Source organism: Mirounga leonina, unplaced genomic scaffold, assembly GCF_011800145.1.
Source record: "Mirounga leonina isolate KUSES-001 unplaced genomic scaffold, KU_Mleo_1.0 Mir_128, whole genome shotgun sequence".
Classification (NCBI taxonomy): Eukaryota; Metazoa; Chordata; class Mammalia; order Carnivora; family Phocidae; genus Mirounga; species Mirounga leonina.
The window spans coordinates 217,047-238,093 of NW_023270320.1; the positions used below are offsets into that span (position 1 = coordinate 217,047).

The 21,047-nt window shown below is 38.3% G+C and overlaps 1 protein-coding gene across 1 annotated transcript in view; it reads right to left on the reverse strand.

Annotated features, from left to right (window-relative positions):
* Nucleotides 1-21,047, reverse strand: part of PSD3 (pleckstrin and Sec7 domain containing 3) — a 522,661-nt gene that overhangs the window by 24,637 nt on the left and 476,977 nt on the right. Inside the window, exon 16 of the mRNA XM_035003894.1 lies at nt 13,932-14,075. Within this exon, the coding sequence (XP_034859785.1) occupies nt 13,932-14,075 (144 nt within the window). The remainder of the gene's footprint in view (nt 1-13,931; nt 14,076-21,047) is intronic.

Here is a 21,047-nt window from a genome sequence, read left to right on the forward strand (position 1 = left end):
CCCCAAGATCAAGAGTCACGTGTTCTACCGACTGAGCCAGCCAAGCACCAAATCAAAATATTCTTCTTCTATGTTTAACACTCTTAGGGGTCTTCATGAGAGTGAGTTAATCTAACAAACTAATTGGTGTTAATATGTCACTCTCCTAAAAAATACACAGTTGGAAGGGACCTTTAGTCCTTTAGGGCCTTTATGTTAGTTCACCCAATCCCATCTCATTTTTAATGGCTGGGAAACTGAGGCCCAGAGAGAATAAATGTGTAACAAACACGTTAAGGATAAGGTTAAAACGGCTGCCTAACTCCCAGCCCAGTCCTTTTCCCAATTTTACTATTTTATACTGCATTTGCACTTATCCTGCAGATAATACCTTAATCCAAAGCAGTGAACCTCATGAGAGAAGATATTTCAGGCATAACGTGGTATATAGGGACAGAAAGTCATTTCAACTCATATGGCTGTTTATTCTGCCCTCCCAGGTATGGCCCTAGTTCTTTTCAATCTATTTAAAATGGAGGTAGGTGGGGGGAATGGGTAACTGGGTGATGGGAATTAAAGAGGGCATGTGATATGATGAGCACTGGGTGTTATATTCAACTAATGCATCACTGAACATTATATCAAAAACTAATGATGTACTATACTTTGGCTAATTGAATTTAAATTAAAAAAATGTGATTCAAAGGATCCTGCTGCTTAGCTCCTCCCTTCAAAAGCACATATCATCATTTACAGAGTAAAATTCTGAGCTTCTTAGCCCTCTTTCATCATGTCATAAAAATGCAATTCCAAATGGTATGGCAAGAATGATGTCTCTATTGTTAATTTCCTAGAAAACTGCTGATCTTAGGTCTCTAGCTTTTGACTCACAACAGTATCCCACTAAAAAAATAAAATTCTTAAATTTCCTCAAGAATTCTATTAACCTGTAATACAGCTTCTCAGACCCAGACATAACACTTCTGTGAGGTTTTCTGTAAAGGAGATATTAGATTCCAGGCTAGACTCTGTTACTAAGACTGAGACTTGCTACTATCTTCTTTAAGTAAGTGAATGGAATTTCTCTCTTGCTTTCACTAGGGAGAAAAAGGGTAACAACTGCTATCATTTTACTTTTATGATTAAGGCCACTTATAAATTAATAGCTTGGTTTCAGAGGTGGATTTGCCTCATGACAGTTGGCATTGTATTGAGATATGCCCTTGCACTGCTCCTGTAAGAGGAAAAGTGGTCCATAATGTGAAAATTACTTATTTAATGTTGACAAATAAAAAATGAGCAATCTGAGGAAACAGGGCTAAGATCACAGAGAATTTATTTAAAAAAATACCTCAAACCACCCATCTACCCACCATGCAGCAAACAACCCAACAAAAAAACTGAGGGTTTACAACTAGATATTTATATTATATGCACTTCTAAATATAAGTTGTTTGAGTTTCTCTAATGAGGCTGTGTGGAATGTGCGCTTATTCTCATATGTCAATTTCAGAAAGAATCATGCCATTTTACATGTCAAGAAAAATTAGATATTCAGAAAAAAATGCATCATATCTCAAGAATGTCCTAGATTTTCTAGATTTAAAATACTCTGTCCCAAGACTCTTATATGACTTGTTATAGTGGACATTTGTTGTTTCTAAAATTGAATTTTCTAGCCATGTGGTTGGTGTGGGTCCTAATGGTCTTAAGCCATAGCATATGCTACTCTAGGCTGCAATTCAGGAATGAGCACTCACTGAAATCTAGCCCATGAAGCCAAGGGGACATTATTCTGCATCTGGCTTGAGCCATTAGAGAAGTGGACTTTTTTCCTGCTAGATTAGGACCTGAAAACACATACCAGGAAGCATCCACTTTCTAAACATGAAGGGACAGTTGATTCAAAAGCACACATTCAAAGATCTAACTAACACACAAAGCATATACAACTGGCTGCAGCCTTTATAATAGGGATGGCAAACTCAAATGCCTTCAGGCCAACACATAAATGTAGAAACCTACCACACATGATATAATAGGTGAGGGTATATAAATTACAATGAAAACAAATATAGCACTGTGCTGGCCAAACAAAAATGTTATCATTAGGTCTGATGACCACATAAAATTCAATGGCATTGTGTTGGACACCAGGTTTCCATCTGACCTAGAATGAACCTCAGAAGCCTCCCTCTATTAACCTGACCCTAAGTAATCCCTCTTTATTAAATCTCTTACAGCTCAGTCATGTTTTTAATCATTTTGGGCCATTACAAGGATTAATTATTGATGCCACTGAAAACATCCTAACTGATTTTCTTTAATTCCAATTAAATTAACATATAGTGTATTACTAGTTTCAAGGTAGAGTTTAGTGATTCATCAATTGCATATAACACCCAGTGATCATTATATCAAGTGCCCTCCTTAATGTCCATCCCCCAGGGATGGGGTAACCATCCCCCCATCCCCCTCCCCTCCAGCAACCCTCAGTTTGATTCCTAGAGTTACGAGTCTCTTATGGGTTGTCTCCCTCCTGATTTTGTCTTATTTTATTTTTCCCTCCCTTCCCCTATGATCCTCTTTTGTTTTTTAATTTCCACATATGAATGAAATCATAGGATAATTGTCTTTCTCTGATTGACTTATTTTGCTTAGCATAACCCTCTAGTTGCATCCACATCACTGCAAATGGTAAGATTTCTTTTTTTTTTTTTGATGGCTGAGTAATATTTCATTGTATATATACACCATATCTTATCCATTCATCTGTTGAGGAACATCTGAGTTCTTTCCTTATTTTGGCTACTGTGGACATTGCCACTATAAACATTGGAGTGCAGGTGCCCCTTTGAATCATTATGTTTGTATCTTTTGGATAAATACCTAGTAGTGTAATTGATGGGTCATAGGGTAGCTCTATTTTTAACTTTTTGAGGAATCTCCATATTGTTTTCCAGAGTGGCTATACCAACTTGCATTCCCACCAGCAGTGTAAGAGGGTTCCCCTTTTTCCACATCCCTGCCAACATCTGGTGTTTCCTGACTTGTTAGTTTTAGCTATTCTGACTGGTCTGATGGCCAGTAAGGTAGTATCTCATTGAGATTTTAGATTTGTATTTCCCTGATGCCAAATGATGTCAAGCATTTTTTCACGTGTCTGATGCCATGTGTATGTCTTCTTTGGAGAAATGTCTGTTTATGTCTTCTGTCCATTTCTTGATTGGATTATTTGTTTATTGGGTGTTGAGTTTGATAAGTACTTTATAGAATTTGGATACTAGCCCTTTATCTGATTAGACATTTGGAAATATTATCTCCCATTCAGTAGGTTGTCTTTTGGTTTTGTCAACTGTTTCCTTCACTGTGCAAAAAAGCTTTTTATCTTGATGAAGTCCCAACAGTTCATTTTTGCTTTTGTTTCCCTTGCCTTTGAAGATGTGTCTAGCAAGAAGTTGCTGTGGCCGAGGTTGAAGAAGTTGCTGCCTATGTTTTCCTCTAGGATTTTGATGGATTCCTGTCTCACATTTCGGTCTTTCATCCATTTTGAGTTTATTTTTGTGTATGGTATAAGAAAGTATCCAGTTTCATTTTTCTGCATGTGGCTGTCCAATTTTCCCAACACTGTTTGAAGAGACGGTCTTTTCCACTGGATATTATTTCCTGCTTTGTCAAAGATTAGTTGACCAGAGAGTTGAGGGTCCATTTCTGGGTTCTCTTTTCTGTCCCATTGATCTATGTGTCAGTTTTTCTGCCAGTACCATACTGTCTTGATGATTATACCTTTGTAATATAGCTTGATGTCTGGAACTGTGACATCACTAGTTTTGGTTTTCTTTTTCAACATTCCTCTGGCTATTTGGTGTCTTTTCTGGTTCCATACAAATTTTAGGATTATTTGTTCCAGCTCTGTGAAAAATGTTGATGGTATTTTTGATAAGGATTACACTGAATGTGTACATAACTCTGGGTAGCATAGACACTTTAACAATATTTGTTCCTCTAATCCATGAGCATGGAATGTTTTTCCAATTCTTTGTGTCTTCCTCAATTTTTTCATAAGTGTTCTATAGTTTTCAGAGTACAGATCCTTTACCTTTTTAGTTGGTATCTTGCTAGGTATCTTATGTTTTTTGCTGCAATTGTAAATGGGATCAATTCCTTTATTTCTCTTTCTTTTGTCTCATTGTTGGGTGTATAGAAATGCAACTGACATCTGTGCATTGATTTTATACCCTTCGATTTTGTTGAATTCCTGTATGAGTTCTAGCAATTTTGGGACTGAGTCTTTTGGCTTTTCCACATAGAGTATCTTGTCATCTGCAAAGAGTGACAGTTCGACTTCTTCGCCAATTTGAATGCCTTTTATTTCTTTTTGTTGTCTGGTTGCTGAGGCTAGGACTTCTAGTACTATGTTGAACAACAGTGGTGAGAGTGGGCATCCCTGTCTTGTTTCTGACCTGAGGGGGAAAGCTCTTAGTTTTTCCCCATTGAGGATGATATTCGCTGTGGGCTTTTAGTATATGGGTTTTATGATATCCCTACACTCTATCCCTACACTGCAGAGGGTTTTAATCAAGAAAGGATGCTGTATTTTGTCAAATGCTTTTTCTGCATCTATTAGGAGGATCATATAGTTCTTGTACTTTTTTTTTTTTAAAGATTTTATTTATTTATTTGACAGAGAGAGACAGCAAGAGAGGGAGCACAAGCAGAGGGAGTGGGAGAGGGAGAAGCAGGTTTCCGCCGAGCAGGGAGTCCAATACAGGGCTCAATCCCAGGACCCTGGGACCATGACCTGAGCTGAAGGCAGACACTTAATGACTGAGCCACCCAGGCGCCCCTTGTACTTTCTTTTATAAATGTGGTGTATCACATTGGTTGATTCGCTGATGTTGAACCACCACTGCAGGCCAGGAATAAATCCCATTTGGTTGTGGTGAATAATCCTTTTAATGTACTGTTGGATCCTACTGGCTAGTATCTTGGTGAGAATTTGGGCATCCATGATCATTAGGGATATTGGTTTGTAATCCTCCTTTTTGGTGGGGTCTTTGGTTTTGGGATCAAGTTAATGCTGGCCTCATAGAAAGAGTTTGGAAGTTTTCCTCCCATTTCTGTTTTTTTAAACAGCTTTGGAAAAATAGGTATTATTTCTTCTTTAAATGTTTGGTAGAATTCCCCTGGGAAACCATCCAGTCCTGGACTCTTGTTTGTTGGGAGAGTTTTGATTACTGCTTCAATTTCCTTGCTGGTTATTGGTTTGTTCAGATTGTCTATTTCTTCCTGTTTCAGTTCTGGTAGTTTATATGTTTCTAGAAATGCATCCATTTCTCCCAGATTGCTCAACTGTTGGCATATAGTTGCTCATAATATGTTCTATAATTGTTTGTATTTCTTTGGTGGTGGTGTGATCTTTCCTCTTACCTTCATGATTTTATTTATTTGGGTCCTCTCTCTTTTCTTTTTGATAAGTCTGGCTAGGGGTTTATCGATTTGATTAACTGTTTCAGAGAATCAGCTCCTAGTTTCGTTGGTCTGTCTTACTGTTCTTTTGTTTTCTATTTCATTGATTTCTGCTGTAATCGTTATTATTTCTCTTCTGCTGCGTTTAGGCTTTATTTGCTGTTCTTTCTCCAGCTCCTTAAGTGTAAGGTTAGCTTGTTGTATTGAGACTTCTCTTGTTTCTTGAGAAAGGCCTCTATTGCTATATACTTCCCTCCTAGGATGACCTTTGTCACATCCCAAAGGTTTTGAAGTGTCGTGTTTCCATGAATTTTAAAAATTCTTCTTTAATTTCATTCTTTAGTAAGATGCTTTTAACCTCCATGTATTTGTGTTCCTTCCAAATTTTCTCTTGTGATTGAGTTCAAGTTTTGAAGCACTGTGGTCTGAAAATATTCAGGGAATATTTCCAATCTTTTGGTACTGGTTGAAACCTCATTTGTGACCCTGTATGTGATCTACACTGGAGAATGTTCTGTGTGCACTCAAGAAGAATGTATGTTCTGCTGCTTTAGGAGGAAATGCTCTGAATATATCTTTGAAGTCCATTTGGTTCTGTGTGTCTTTCAAAGCTCTTGTTGAGCTTCTGCTTAGATGATCTGTCCACTGCTGTGAGTGGGGTGTTGAAGTCCCCTAATATTATTGTATTATTATCGATGTGTTTCTTTAATTTTGTTTTTAACTGGCTTATATAATTGGCTGCTCCCAAGTTAGCGGCATAAATATTTACAGTTGTTAGATCTTCTTGTTGGATAGACCCTTTTATGATAGAATGTCCCTTTTCATCTCTTTTTACAGTCTTTGGTTTAAAATCTAATTTGTCTGATATAGGGATTGCTATCCCAGCTTTCTTTTAATGTCCATTAGCATGATAAATGGTTCTCCACCCCCTCACTTTCAATATGGAGGTGTCTTTGGGTCTAAAATGAGTCTCTTGTAGACAGCATATCAATGGGTCCTCTTATTTCATCAAATCTGATACCCTGTGTCTTTCGTTTGGAGTATTTAGTCCATTTACATTCAGAGTAATTACTGAAAGATTAATTTAGTGCCATTGTTAGGGGTAAAATCACTGTTTCTGTAGATTGTCTCTGTTCCTTTCTGGTCTTTGTTACTTTTGGGCTCTGTCTGCATTGAAAGGATCCCCTTTAATATTTCTTACAGAGCTAGTTTTATGATCACCAATTCTTTTAGTTTCTGTTTGTCCTGAAAGCTCTTTATCTCTAAAGTATTCTTGTCTGCATATTTTTTTCATTTAGCACGTTGAATATATCATACCAGTCCTTTCTGGCCTGTTAGGTCTCTGCGGACAGGTCTGCTGCCAGCCTTATGTTTCTACTCTTGTAGGTTAAGAGTACTCTTGGGACAAGCTGCTCTCAGGACTTTCTCTTTATCTCTGAAATTTGTAAGCTTCAGTATAATATGTCGAAGTTTGACCTATTTTTACTGACTTTGAGTGGTGTCTCTGTGCTTCCTGGACTTGAATGCCTGTTTCCTTCCCCAGATCAGGAAAGTTCTCAGGTATAATTTATTCAAATAAACATTCTGCTCCTCTCTTTCTTTCCTCTTCTTTTGGGCTCCAGTTATTCTAATATTGTTTTGCTTTATGGCATCACTGATCTCTCGAATCCTCCCCTCGTGATCTAGTAGTTGCTTATGTCTGTTTCTCAGCTTCCTTATTCTCCATCATTTTGTCTTCTATATTACTGACTCTCTCTTCTCCTTGTTTATCCTAGCAGTTAGAGCCTCCATTTTGTATTGCATCTCAGTAAGAGAATTTTTTATTTCGACCTGATTAGATTTTAGTTCTTTTATTTCTCCAGTAAGGAATTATCTGTTGTCTTCTATGCTTTTTTCAAGCCTAGCTGGTACCTTTATAATCCTTGTTCCAACATCTTACATCCCTTTCAATTAAATCCCTGGCAGTGAGTACTGTCTCTTGTTCTCTCTTCTGGGGTGAGTTTTCCATCTTGTCATTATGTCCATAAAAGAACAGATAAAAGAGAAAGAAAATACAAAAATAGCAATAGTGACACCAGAAAAATATACACTAAACAAATCAGAAGGGAACAGAAACAAACAAACATACAAAGAGAGTAAAACGAAAGAAGTTGAACAGAACAATAAACTAGATCCTGGGTGTATTTTGGTCTGTTGCTAGAAGAAACTAGATCTCAAAATAGGAAAGAAAGAAAAACATAGATATACAAAAATAAAATTGAATACAATGAAAGGAAGCCAAAAACGAAAAATGTACATATAAAACGTAAATGTAAGAATGAAAATTTAAAAAGACTTAAAAAAGGAATTGATATAAGAAAATAGCTGAAAAGGAAAAAAATGTATAAAACTGAAAGACTGAAGAATAATAAGAAAAAACTACAAATGTTAAATACTGCTTTTCTAAGAGCTGAAGTTTTATAGTTTCTATGATCAGTAAACTTGCTATTAGCAAGATGTTCCTGCTGGTCTTCTAGGGATCGGCCTACTGGGCTGATTCTCAGGGTGTCTTTCCCCAGGCAGAATTGCACCACCCTTGCCAGGGGGCCGGGCTCAGTGTGAGAGACTCTGGATTGCTCTATGTGGCTGATTTGCTGCCTGAAGGCTTTCTGTACTGATGTGGGGGGTGAAAATGACAGCATCCTGATCTCTAGCCCTAGAGCTGAAAGTCTGCAGCCCCTACTTGTCAGTAGCCCTAACAGAAAAGCAGTCAATCACTCTTGTGTCCCTGGTTTCTGTCCTAACTCTGTGCTCACCCAGCCTATGACCAAGCGTTTTTATCTCAGGCACAGGACTCCATTTCAAGTCCCCAAACTTTATGGACTCCTGCTGCCTGCTCTCACGCCACTCCTTCCAGGGGATGGATGGGCTCTTCCCATGATTCTGCCTCTTGCTGGGCCCCAGTCTGGAGAGCGGTCACCAGACCATACAGTTGTTTGTGGTTTATGGCAATAGCGAGCAGAAAGCCAGCACCTGGACTTGCTGGATTCCCTGCTCCGATGCTTTGGTAGTCTGCCACACTCAGGCACCCTCGCCCCAATTCTTTTTGTGACCCTGGGGATCCTGAGACCACACTGTCCCATCTGGGATTCCTCCCTCCTTTGCCCCCTAGCACATTTCAGGCAGAACTTTTAGTTCTGATTTTGCTCTCCACTGTTTATAACACTTTCCGGTACCCAGTTTATGAGGCTCCCTCCCCCTGTGGTTTATCTTCTGATATCTCTATCATCTTGGGTTCACGTGTCTGCACCTCCTACCTTGCAAAGAGTGGTCACTTTTCTATTCAATAGAATAGAATTTCTTTCTTTTCAATAAAGAATTGCAGCAATTCTTTTCTCAGATCTCTGGTTGATTTCACAGGTGTTCAGAAAGATTTGATAACTGTCTAGCAATTCCAGGGACCAGACGAAAATAGGGTCCCCTACTCCTCTGCCATCTTAACTCCTCCTCTGAAAACACTCTAATTGTTACACGAAAAACATCTTGGTGTAAATAGTATCTTCATTTTCTACTTGCTATTGTCTTTAAAGTTGAAGAAACAAATCAAAATTTATGGGGCTAGCATGCTATCAAAGGAATCTCTTTAACAGGGTTGTTTCTTAAATGTCCCAGGAGTTTCCTGTCACAGCTCAGCCTACTGTGCTTTCACTGGCTGGAGTTTTGTAAGTTTTTATATTTGATACAAATCATCCATCTTGCTTATATCTTGAAATCAATTTCCAAATGCACCAGAAGCATGGAGATCAACTTAGACATAATTTTAAGTGAAATGGGAACTGAATAAAGTAGAAATAATTTATAAAGAAGTGAGGCTATTTCTGATATTTATTTTTTAAAATTGGAAAATGACGCTGAGTTTCTTAACAGAAACTTGTGATGTCTAACAGCTCTTTCAAAAGTATGTTTAGGTTCCAAGTGAACTTTTCCAAAGAATTAACAGCCATAGTTTGGGGGTACCAATCCTATAAAAAACAAAACATCTGCCCTTCCCCACTAACAGTCAATAGAGAAACAGGCATGGATTTAGTCAATTACAACCAATTCTGATTGAAGTTTGTTGCTTTAAGTAAACAAGAATCTATTTCTTACAGGCTAAGGCTAGTAAGATAAATGGAACTTCCACTCTCCTTGCTCACTGTAGACTTTTTATAGACTTTAAAACAAAAAACAAAAACAATGAAACAAACCCTGAACCTACTTTACTTAGTACAATTTCTAGTGACTTACTGTCAGTCAGAGTTTGGAGAATATTTCTTTCTTTTCTTCTTTTTTTTTTTTTTGGCATTTATTGGTAGCAGTCTAAGACAAAGGCTTCTAGAAAAATTAGGAGGCAGTAACAGGCAGTTTTTTTCTGAAGTTTTCATTTAAATTCTAGTTAGTTAACATACAGTATAATATTAGTTTCATGAGTAGAATTTAGTGATTCATCGCTTAGATATAATGCCTGGTGCTTATCACAAGTGCCTTCCTTAATACCCATCACCCATTTAGCTCATTCCCCTGCCCACTCCCCTCCAGCAAATCTTAGTTTGTTCTCTATAGTTAAGAGTCTGTTTTCTGGTTTGCTTCTCTTTTTTCCCCCATGTTCATCTGTTTTGTTTCTTTAATTCCACATATGAGTGAAATCATATGGTATTTGTCTTTTTCTGACTGACTAATTTCACTTAGCATAATACACTCTAGCTTCATCCACATTGTTGCAAATGGCAAAACTTCATTCTTTTTGATGGCTGAGTAATATTCCACTATTCCACTATTTTATATATATATATATGTAAAGAAAATATATACCCTATATATATACACATATACACCATATATATATATATATACCACACACACACATACACCCCATATATACCATATCTTCTTTATCCATTCATTAGTCAATGGACATAGAGAATATTTCTCAGGCACAGAAAGAGCTGTGAATTCAGCCCACCATGAAGAACTGTTGTATTGAAAGCAACTTGGGATATAAACAACCGAAATGCATAAATTTAGAAACAATTCCCAGTGTAATTACTAAAAGCTTAATATTCTAACAAAATAAAAGCATTTTTCTTTATGAAGATGTGAAAAATCATAAGAATTTTCTGTGTTCTGAAACCACAGGGAGGCCCTTTCTCCAGGAATAGGTGAAAGAGTTTCTTTCTGACTATGATTCTTCTTGGTGACAGGATGCCGATGGGATTGAAACTCCCCTTCCTGTCACTGCCCATTTGCGGTTCACACTGAACTACAGAAGTTGCTGTCTGTTGACACCTGCCTATCAGATGTGCTTTCAGGGGACCTACCAAGCTGTCTCAGGGAACTACTTTCTTTGATGTTATCTTTTATATACAATAATAAAATTCCATTCATTCATTCAACAAATATGTATTGAGCACTCATTTGCATGCCCCAGAAAGTGAGGACAGAGCAGTGAACAAAATATAAAAAATGATCAATCACTGTCACACTCCCTATTCAGGGAATGAGATTAGATTCAATTAGGGGATGAAGCAGTCTGCTCAGGGAATGCTGTTCATAAAGCAGAGTACTTAATGCTACACAAAAGATCTCCATCAGTGTGTGTGTGTGCGCAGACACACACACACACACACACACGAAAAATTCTGGTGGCTGAAAGAATAGCAAAGTGGACTCCACAAGTTATACTACTTCAAATTAATGGAAAATAATAGTTCACTTTTTAAAAAGGATTACTTTTACAAAAACCTGTTTAGATAGCATCTACCCTTCTACATTCCTGGTAGACACAGGTTAAGGCAGCTTAAGAGACAATCCAACATGCCTGACATATTAGCATATGAGTATAGATTTTAATGAGCCAGGGGTTGTGGAATACAGTCTTCAGGTTCCTTGAGGTGACAGTGTGATGAAAGCAAGACTTATCTCCACAAAGCTTGGTCTAAGTTCCATGTCATTAAATGAAAATGCTGTTCTTGTTAGGTTACATTTTTGGAAAAAGGGTACCACAGTAGGTTAAAAAATAAGGAGTGCTTTTTGCAGTGACAACCTTTCCATGGTCTTGCAGCCACCCCCACCTCCTGGGAACAGGCTTTTAGCCTTCAAAGTCAAGGGCTCAAAGTAAATTGTTGAGTACTAGAAACAGGGGACTGAGGTGTTGGGAAATTTAATTAGCATGTGTGAAAATAAAAGGGCCTATAGCTGAAAGCCACTCTAGAAGTGTGAAGAATTATGATTGCTTTTTGAGATACTCCCATTTCTCAAGAATGAACAAGCCTAGGGAAACAAAGATGAGCTGCTTAGGTTTTTTGTTTGTTTTTTAAAAAATATTTTTCAAGTCTTTTGCTGGTGAGGCTGATGTGGAGAAAAAAGGCAAAGAAATGTAGAAAAAATTAAACTTCCTTAAAATTTGCAGCCCGTTGACAAAAGACTTGAGATATGCAGAGAATGAGTTCCTCCAAGGAACTCTCAACTGTCTTAATTTTAATGCTTTGCTAGAGGGAAAAACAACCTTAGCTTGACAATAGCTAGGCCTCCAGGATCCCTAAGGCTTCTTTAACATACAAAAATCCTTTTGGGAAACTTCCTTTGTCTCTACCCCTCCCAAGCAATCACTCGTCATAATCCCAGTACAGCTATTTCTGCCCATGGGTCCTGTCCCTGTGTTTTAATAAAACCATCTTTTTTTTTTTTTTTGGCATCAAAAACGCCTCAAGAATTCTTTCTTGACCGTTTGTTCCCGAACCCCACTTCAAATCACATCAAGGCTTCCACAGTTTTTGCTAATAAACTTTAACCTTTACTAAAATAATGGTTTTTCTTCATCTCCCCAGAGCAAGGGCTTGCTCGAACCATGAAGAAACCAGTCCCTGGACCTGCAGGGATCAAATGCCACATCTTATAACGGAAATTTTATAACTCAGGAAGATACTTTTTTTAAGCTTCCATGAGATCCTGTCCAATTCAATATGCAAACATGAAGCAAAGATTAGAAATGAACTTGAGGTCTCTGTACTCCAAGGCCTTACCATCTTGAGCAAGGGGAGGTGTTAGTGGAATCTACTATAGATACAAAGACATACTGAAAAACTTTAATATAAAGCCAACTGTGGCAAAGACTGCAACAGATTAAACCCAGCTAATAGATTTAGAGTAGGCTTTTCATAGGAGGTGATGAGGGAGCAGAAGGCAAGTGGAGGATAAAGCACAAGCAGACACCCAGCAACCATCCTCCCCCCAAGGTGGGATCTGTGTGACATTCCTCGGGCATTCCTGGCTGCCCTAAAACTAAGGGAAGGGAAAAAAATCAAATGGTTAACTAATAGAGATCACAGCCCTACAGGGTATGAGTCCCTATCAGTTTATAAATGTCTTAGTGATTTACAAGGAAAAAGCAGTCTTATGAATAGCCTAACTTTCAGAAACCCTAGACTCAATTTCACGGAGCCCTAATATCACCCTCCCCTCCACAGTGATGTGGGAAACAAAGGCAAAAGGGAACGGAAATAAAATTAAATTTCTTTATAACTTGCATCCCATTGACAAATACTTGAAATAGGCAGAGTATAACATTCCTCCAGAAAACTCCCAACTATCTTAATGTTAATACCTTACTAGAAGGAAAAACCACCTTAACATAACAATAGTCAGACCTCCAGCATCCTGAGAGTCTTCTTTAGCATATGAAAGTCCTTTTGGATACCTCACTTTCTCCTTACCTCCCCCAACTCCCAAGTATATAATCAGCCATTCCTCACAACCCCAGTCCTGCAGCTCTTTCTGCCCACTGGTCCTGTCCCCATGCTTTAATAAAATCACCTTTTTTGCACCAAAGACATCTCAAGAATTCTTTCTTGGCCATTGGCTCTGGACCCCAACAACATTCCAAAACTACATCAGGAGGGATTTGAGCTGCATCTTGAAAGATGAACAGGACTTTCAGAAATGAAGATGAGGGGAAGAGCACTTGGGGCAGAAGAAAGTAGATGAACAAAGGCATAAAGGCATAAAGGGTGCTCAGAGAGAGTGGGCAGAAATGTGACTAACATACATGGAGGCTGTTGTGGAAAGACCAGTGTGGTAGAAACACAGAAAGAATCCAAATCCTCTTAAATTAAGGATTAGGACTTTATTCGTAAGATAAATTGTGGTGGTAGTTGTAGAGGAAAATCAAGGCAACTGCTGAAGAAAGGAATGCCACTTGATGTGGGAAACAAAGGCAGAAGAAAAAGTATTAAATTTCCTTACTACCTACAGCCCATTGACAAGTGCTTGAAACAGGCAGAGTGACATTCCTCTAGGGATTCGAACATGAGAGGCCACCATGATCTAGACCATGCCTGGAATCCCCAGGTTAGAGTCAGGGTCAAGGTACACTTCCTATAGTTACGGTAGCTGAAAAAAAATTGCCTCATGGAAAAATCATAAAATAATCTAGGTATAGGCATTTATTACATTCAGGTTCAACATACCTCAAACTCCAGATAGTGATCTTTCAGTCTGTATTCATCTATCTCCTTGGCTTTAACTTTCTTGTCTGGGGGATAAGAGCGGTGCTCAGCGAGCTCAGTGGTAATCTGCTTCAGCTTGCTTTCATGAGATTTCAGCTGTTCCTCCTGCAGGAAATTATTAAGCTATTTAGCATCCGGAAAATAAATCAATAAAAAAATCATAGAGTACTTTTTAAAATCCTTTATGATGAATGACTTTAATTCATCAAAACAGTCCAATGTGCCTCTGCTGCACATCTTACCAAATTTCTCAGGCTAGTATTCACATGTACCTTTGCAAAATGACAACCAGTCCCCTTGTTACAAAGCCAAATACTTTCAGAGCCCCTTATCATGTGTAGCTGTCATGGAGTTGAGACCAGGCTTCCTAAGAAATACTTCAATAGGCAAGGCACCAGTTAAGTACCTATCCTTAAAGTCCCGCAAAATTTGGCTTTCCCATTTCCTGTCCACTCAGCAATGCTGCTAATTTCCCCATCTGTCACAATGAATGAAGAGCATCTCTGCTTAGTTTTTTTTTTCTTTTTTGAGACAAGCAATGCTACCAAGAAATAATTCTCTGTAACCTATCAGATATATATTTTTTAAAGATTTTATTTATTTATTTGTCAGAGAGAGAGAGAGAGCAAGAGAGCAAGCACAAGTAGGGCAAGTGGCAGGCAGAGGGAGAAGCAGGCTCCCCGTGGAGCGGGACGCTTAACCAACTGAGCCACCCAGGCATCCCTATCAGATAATATTCTAAGAAATGAAGCAACCTATGCTTTTCCCCTCCAAAGTAGTAGAGGTTCTGACTTCCTTCAAAATCTTATTGATCCAAAGCAATAATTCAGTTAAATGTACCTATAGAGCAATTCTTGCCTGAACAGCATTACTCTAGGCACCATGCACCAACGCAACATGGTTGATCCTGTGTCAAAGAACTTCCATTCTAGGGGTACCATTTTTATTGCCTTACAATAATGAAAGACACTATCAAACCCTATGGCAACATTTTAAAAATGAAACAAAGAGACTGAAATTTTCTTGTACTTCTCTAATTGTATGACTGCTTTTTCACTATTCTACTTTCATATATATATTATCCAAATTCTTGTTGAATATAAATTTTCCATGTATAATAAGATATAAATGGATGAAAGTAAATGAAGAGGAACTGATTAAACTAGGTGATAAATATATTTTGTATAATAACAACATAATTTATTTATTTTTTTAAAATAGCAGACAAAAGGGATTTCCCTCCTTTATTACATTCTTATTTTAGGACATATCAATTTGTATTCCTCATAAAAGGCATGGCATTAAAAAACAAACAAACAAGAAGAGTGTTCCCCTTCTGCTTCCCAAATTCATGTCATTCTAGATGATCACAAGCAGAGTTAAAGGTAAAAAATTAACATGTACAACACATCATCATCACAATTCCCAGCTGAATTTTTTCCATATGGCATTTTTATAAATTTAAATTACTATCTAAATCCAAGATCAGCATACATAGTTGCCAGATGATGAAGAATTTAAACCCTAAAGCAACTGTGTAATAAATCTGTCAATTTAAGCTTGTAATTCAAATCTAATAAAATAATTTAGAGGTGAAAAATCTTAATTTTAATTTATGAGGTGAGAGTATATTATCTATCTATCATCTATCTATCTATCTATCTATCATCTATCAATATGTATATAAATATGCCACATTATGAATCTGAGCTCAGGTCATGATCCCGGGGTCTTGGGATCAAGAGCACAAGTGGGGAGTTGAGGGGAGGAGAAGGGCAGAGGGAGAGGGAGAAACAGGTTTCCCATTGAGCAGAGAGCCTGATGTGGGGCTTCATCCCAGTACCCTGGGATCATGATCTGAGCCAAAGGCAGACGTTTAACCGACTGAACCACCCAGGCACCCCCTTATTTATTTATTTTGGAGAGACAGAGCACGGGGGGAGGGGCAGAGGGAGAGAATCTCAAGCAGACTCCCCACTAAGCACGCTTGATCTCACAGCCCTGAAGTCATAACCTAAGCCGAAATCAAGAGTCTGCCCCTCAACCGACTGAGCCACCCAGGTATCCTGTCTAATTCTTTTTCTATGCTACTCCTATACAAATATAAGGATCCATAAAAATAGAGAGTATGTTCTACAGGCTTTTATACTTTATAGGTTTCCTTTTGTGACTTGTTTTCTCACTTAACATGTTTTTAAAATTTACTCACATATATGTCCTAGTTTCTTCCTTTTAAGTATAGGACATACTAGAATTTCACTGAAGGATGTTTAGGTTGTTTTTGGGTTTCTTTAGGCTATTATAAATGATGCTACATTGAATATGCTACCTAGTGAATATGGGCAAGAATTGCTCTACAGTGTAATCACTAAGATGCAGAATTTTGGGGTTTTAGAATAGGCACATCTTTAAGATGACATTAACCTGTTTTCTTAAAGTGTTTCTACCAGTTTACATTTCCATAGTAGGCTTAAAAATTCACATTGTTCTATATCTTTGCCAAAATTTGATACTCACTGAAAACCAGTGTTATTCCAGATCTCACAATCTCTTCCACTTCTGCATTACTATAGCACTTAAATGTCTATACTACTTATGTGTGAATTTTATCTCCTTTACTGATTACAAGCTCTTTAAAGGCAGAAAAGGGACATTATTTTTTTCCTTTTTCTCAAATCCTCCAGTGTGCAGTACTGAGCAGAAAAGATAGTATATGGCATAGTTTCTGTATAGTACCCGAATAACATTTAACATATTCCTTAAGTTCTCATTAGCTGAGAGCCAAGACCATCATCTTAGCTATTTTTATAATGCCCACATACCTAATACAGTACCTGATATATAGGTTCTTCAGCAAACAGTAGCTGAATAAATGATTTAAAAAAGGGGGGAGGGGAGGTAAAAAGGGGAGGGCTCAGACTGTTTCCTTTGTACTGTTTTAAAGTACACAGATGATTTAGAAGGTAATGACATTTCTAAGAATCTTCTGGGAAACTTACAAGTCAAATTGCTAAATACTGTAGCCTTCTCAACCCAAGCTATATGGAATTTAGAATAAAGAACATCTGCTTTAAGTGAGTTTGAACTATTATTGAAGGCACCATCAGAAAGATTTTATCATTTTATGTTTAAGAGATTTAAAGACATTTTTTATTTTTTAAAAAAGATTTTATTTATTTATTTAACAGAGAGAGAGAGACAGTGAGAGAGGGAGCACAAACAGGGGGAGTGGGAGAGTGAGAAGCAGGCTTCCCACTGAGCAGGGAGCCCGATGCGGGGCTCGATCCCAGGACCCTGGGATCATGACCTGAGCTGAAGGCAGACGCTTAATGACTGAGCCACCCAGGTGCCCTGAGATTTAAAGACTTCAAACAGTTTAGTGAGCTTCTGTATAACTTCAACATGATTTCATTGTTTACTGAGTACTCAATATATGTTAAATGCAGATGTCTAAGAAATGAATACAAAATCTATTCTGGAAACGTGTAGTCAACCATTTAAGGCGATGCCAAGGAGTGTGGATTGCATCATGTTGGCGAAAGTGAATCAATTAAGTTTAAGTGATAGTACATGAGTCATATTTTAGCCACAACTGTGAAAGATGGATTAGAGAAAAGCAAGACTGCTGGAAGAGAGATCTCAAGTGGTTATACAAATAGTCTGTCAGAGTTTTTCAAAGTGGGTTGTGTGCAAGCCAAGCAAGATGATACACTGGGAAGAATTTTAAAGATCAGCATTGGGATAATTCACATACCATACAATTTACCATTCAATAAGTTTTAGTATAGTCACAGGGTTGTGCAACCATCACTACAATTTAATTTTATGACATTTTAGTTTCCCTAAAAGAAATCCTTTTGTAATGGAATCACACGTTTCTTTTTATGACTGCCTTCTTTAACTTACTGGAATGTTTTCAAGGTTCATCCACTTTGTAGGATGTACCAGTACTTCACTGTTTTTTACAACCGAATAATATTCCATTTAGATTATTCCATTTAGAATATTCCATTTCCATTCCATGAAATATCACATTTCATTCATCTATTCATGAGCTGATGGCCATTTCCACCCCTGGCTCCTATGAACATTTGTGCAAAAGATTTTGTGTGGGTTTATGTTTTCATTCTCCTGCTATCTAAGTAGGAGTGGAATGGCTGGGTCACATGTTAAATCTATGTTTAATCATTTGAAGAACCACCAAATTATTTTCCAAAGTAGCTGCATCATTCTATATTCTCACCAGCAACATACCTAAGTTGTAATTTCTCCACATCCTCACCAACACATTATTTTCCTTGAAAGATTTTTTTAATTATAGCCACTCTAATGAGTATAAAGTGGTATCTCCTGTTTTTGATTTATATTTTCCTAATGAGTAATGATGGTCAGCATTTTTCCATCTTGTATTGATAACCAGATATGTAGTATATTTTATAAAAATATATACATGTGTTGGAGGATATCTGTTCAAATATTTAGTATTAATAAGGTGAATGATCAAAAACGTTGAGACCAGTGATGTAGGTGAAAAATGACAAAAGTCTGAACTAAGGAATGTGGGTAGGATATGAAAGATATTTAAGAAGCAGAAGTGACAGGATTTGTGACTAAAAGTCTAAGATGGAGTCGGGTGGGAAGGGTATGGTTTTGGCCAGTGAGGGACATGATTACAAGAATGACTTCCTCCTCTGAAGTCCCACTGCTCCTAATGCCTGCCTGTCGGAGGAGGTCACTAAGATGACATAACCACTGGCTGAAAGGCAAGCTGGACCTGGGCAACTGGAGGCTCCTCACCTCCTCCCTGTCCATGAAATGTGCATTTTACCTCCCTTTCCAAAGCTAGAAGCTGCCCCAAGGACACAGCCTTGAAATAGTAATGTGTTTTTGAGATCATCTGAATGGTACACAAGATTGGGCTCAATTAAAGCCTCTATATAAACTTTATGATTCTGGCAGGTGGGTGCAAAGATCTACTCATCTTGTGGCCACCCAAGACAGTCCTCTTAAGTAAGTTCCCTTATTAAAACTGCCACCTACCAATCTGCAGTGGTCTCCTTTCTTCAGTCTCTCCTTGCCATCTGTATATAGGGGCCAGATTATGAATGCAGCCTGCCACACTCATCTGGCCCCTGGCCATTATTGCCCTGATTGTCAAACCACAGGATAAAAAGAGGGGTGAGAAGCAAGCAGAGCGCTTTCCTTTGTTTCAAATCAGTGTTTATCACAAGGCCTGGCCTTCAACAATTAACATTTAATGATCAAAGTATCACTGGTTAGTGATTCAAAAAATGATTGATTCAGATCTTTACAGGAGAATGGTGGAAATTCAAAGAAAACAGAACTAGATTCAGGAAATGGTAACTCCATGAGGTGCAAGTGAGACAGAGCAAGGACTAGACTCAGGTCCCCTAGCCCTGACTGTGAAATCCAGTGTTCCCTGCCTTCTCCATAAGGAGAAAAAAAAAAAGATAAAACTCTGTGCCTCTTGAGTAGCACATCTTGCAGGAATGCGGAGGAAGGATGCTTACTGAAAGGAAGATACTACCTACAAGGACTGGTGAAGACCGGACCAAACCAGTCTGCACCAATATGGACCACAGTGCTGAACGTTCACAGACTTCTTCCCTCATAGTAATACTAAAAATCCCACCCAGGGTGGAGATTTCGCATGTTATTTGGACATGTGATATATGAAGAAGCATGAATTTTATTTTACTTTATTTTCTTAAATTTTTTATTGTTATGTTAATCACCATACATTACATCATTAGTTTTTCACGTAGTGTTCCATGATTCATTGTTTGTGCATAACACCCAGTGCTCCATGCAGAATGTGCTCCCTTTAATACCCATTACCACGCTGCCCATCCCCCCACCCCCCTCCCCTCTAGAACCCTCAGTTTGTTTTTCAGAGTCCATCGTCTCCATGGTTCGTCTCCCCCTCCGATTTCCCCCCCTTCATTCTTCCCCTCCTGCTTTTTTTTTTCTTAACATATATTGCATTATTTCTTTCAGAGGTACAGATCTGTGATTCAACAGTCTTGCACAATTCACAAGGCTCACCATAGCACATACCCTCCCCAATGTCTATCACCCAGCCACTCCATCCCTCCCACCCCATCCCCCACTCCAGCAACCCTCAGTTTGTTTCCTGAGATTAAGAATTCCTCATATCAGTGAGGTTATATGATACATGTCTTTCTCTGATTGACTTATTTCGCTCAGCATAACACCCTCCAGTTCGATCCACGTCGTTGCAAATGGCCAGATCTCATTCCATTTGATGGCTGCATAATATTCCATTGTATATATATACCACCTCTTCTTTATCCAGTCATCTGTCGATGGACATCGTGGCTCTTTCCACAGTTTGGCTATTGTGGACATTGCTGCTATAAACATCGGGGTGCACGTACCCCTTTGGATCCCTACATTTGTATCTTTGGGATAAATACTCAGGAGTGCAATTGCTGGATCATATGGTAGCTCTATTTTCAACTTTTTGAGGAACCTCCATACTGTTTTCCAGAGTGGCTGCACCAGCTTGCATTCCCACCAACAGTGTAGGAGGGTTCCCCTTTCTCCGCATCCCCGCCAACATCTGTCATTTCCTGACTTGTTAATTTTAGCCATTCTGACTGGTGTGAGGGGATATCTCATTGAGGTTTTGATTTGGATTTCCCTGATGCCAAGCAATGTTGAGCACTTTTTCATGTGTCTGTTGGCCATTTGGATGTCTTCTTTGGAAAAATGTCTGTTCATGTCTTCTGCCCATTTCTTGATTGGATTCTTTGTTCTTTGGGAGTTGAGTTTGATAAGTTCTTTATAGATTTTGGCTACTAGCCCTTTATCTGATATATCATTTGCAAATATCTTCTCCCATTCTCTCGGTTGTCTTTTGGTTTTGTTGACTGTTTCTTTTGCTGTGTAAAAGCTTTTTATCTTGATGAAGTCCCAATAGTTCATTTTTGCCCTTGCTTCCCTTGCCTTTGGCGATGTTTCCAGGAAGCAGTTGCTGCGGCTGAGGTCGAAGAGGTTGCTGCCTGTGTTCTCCTTTAGGATTTTGATGGACTC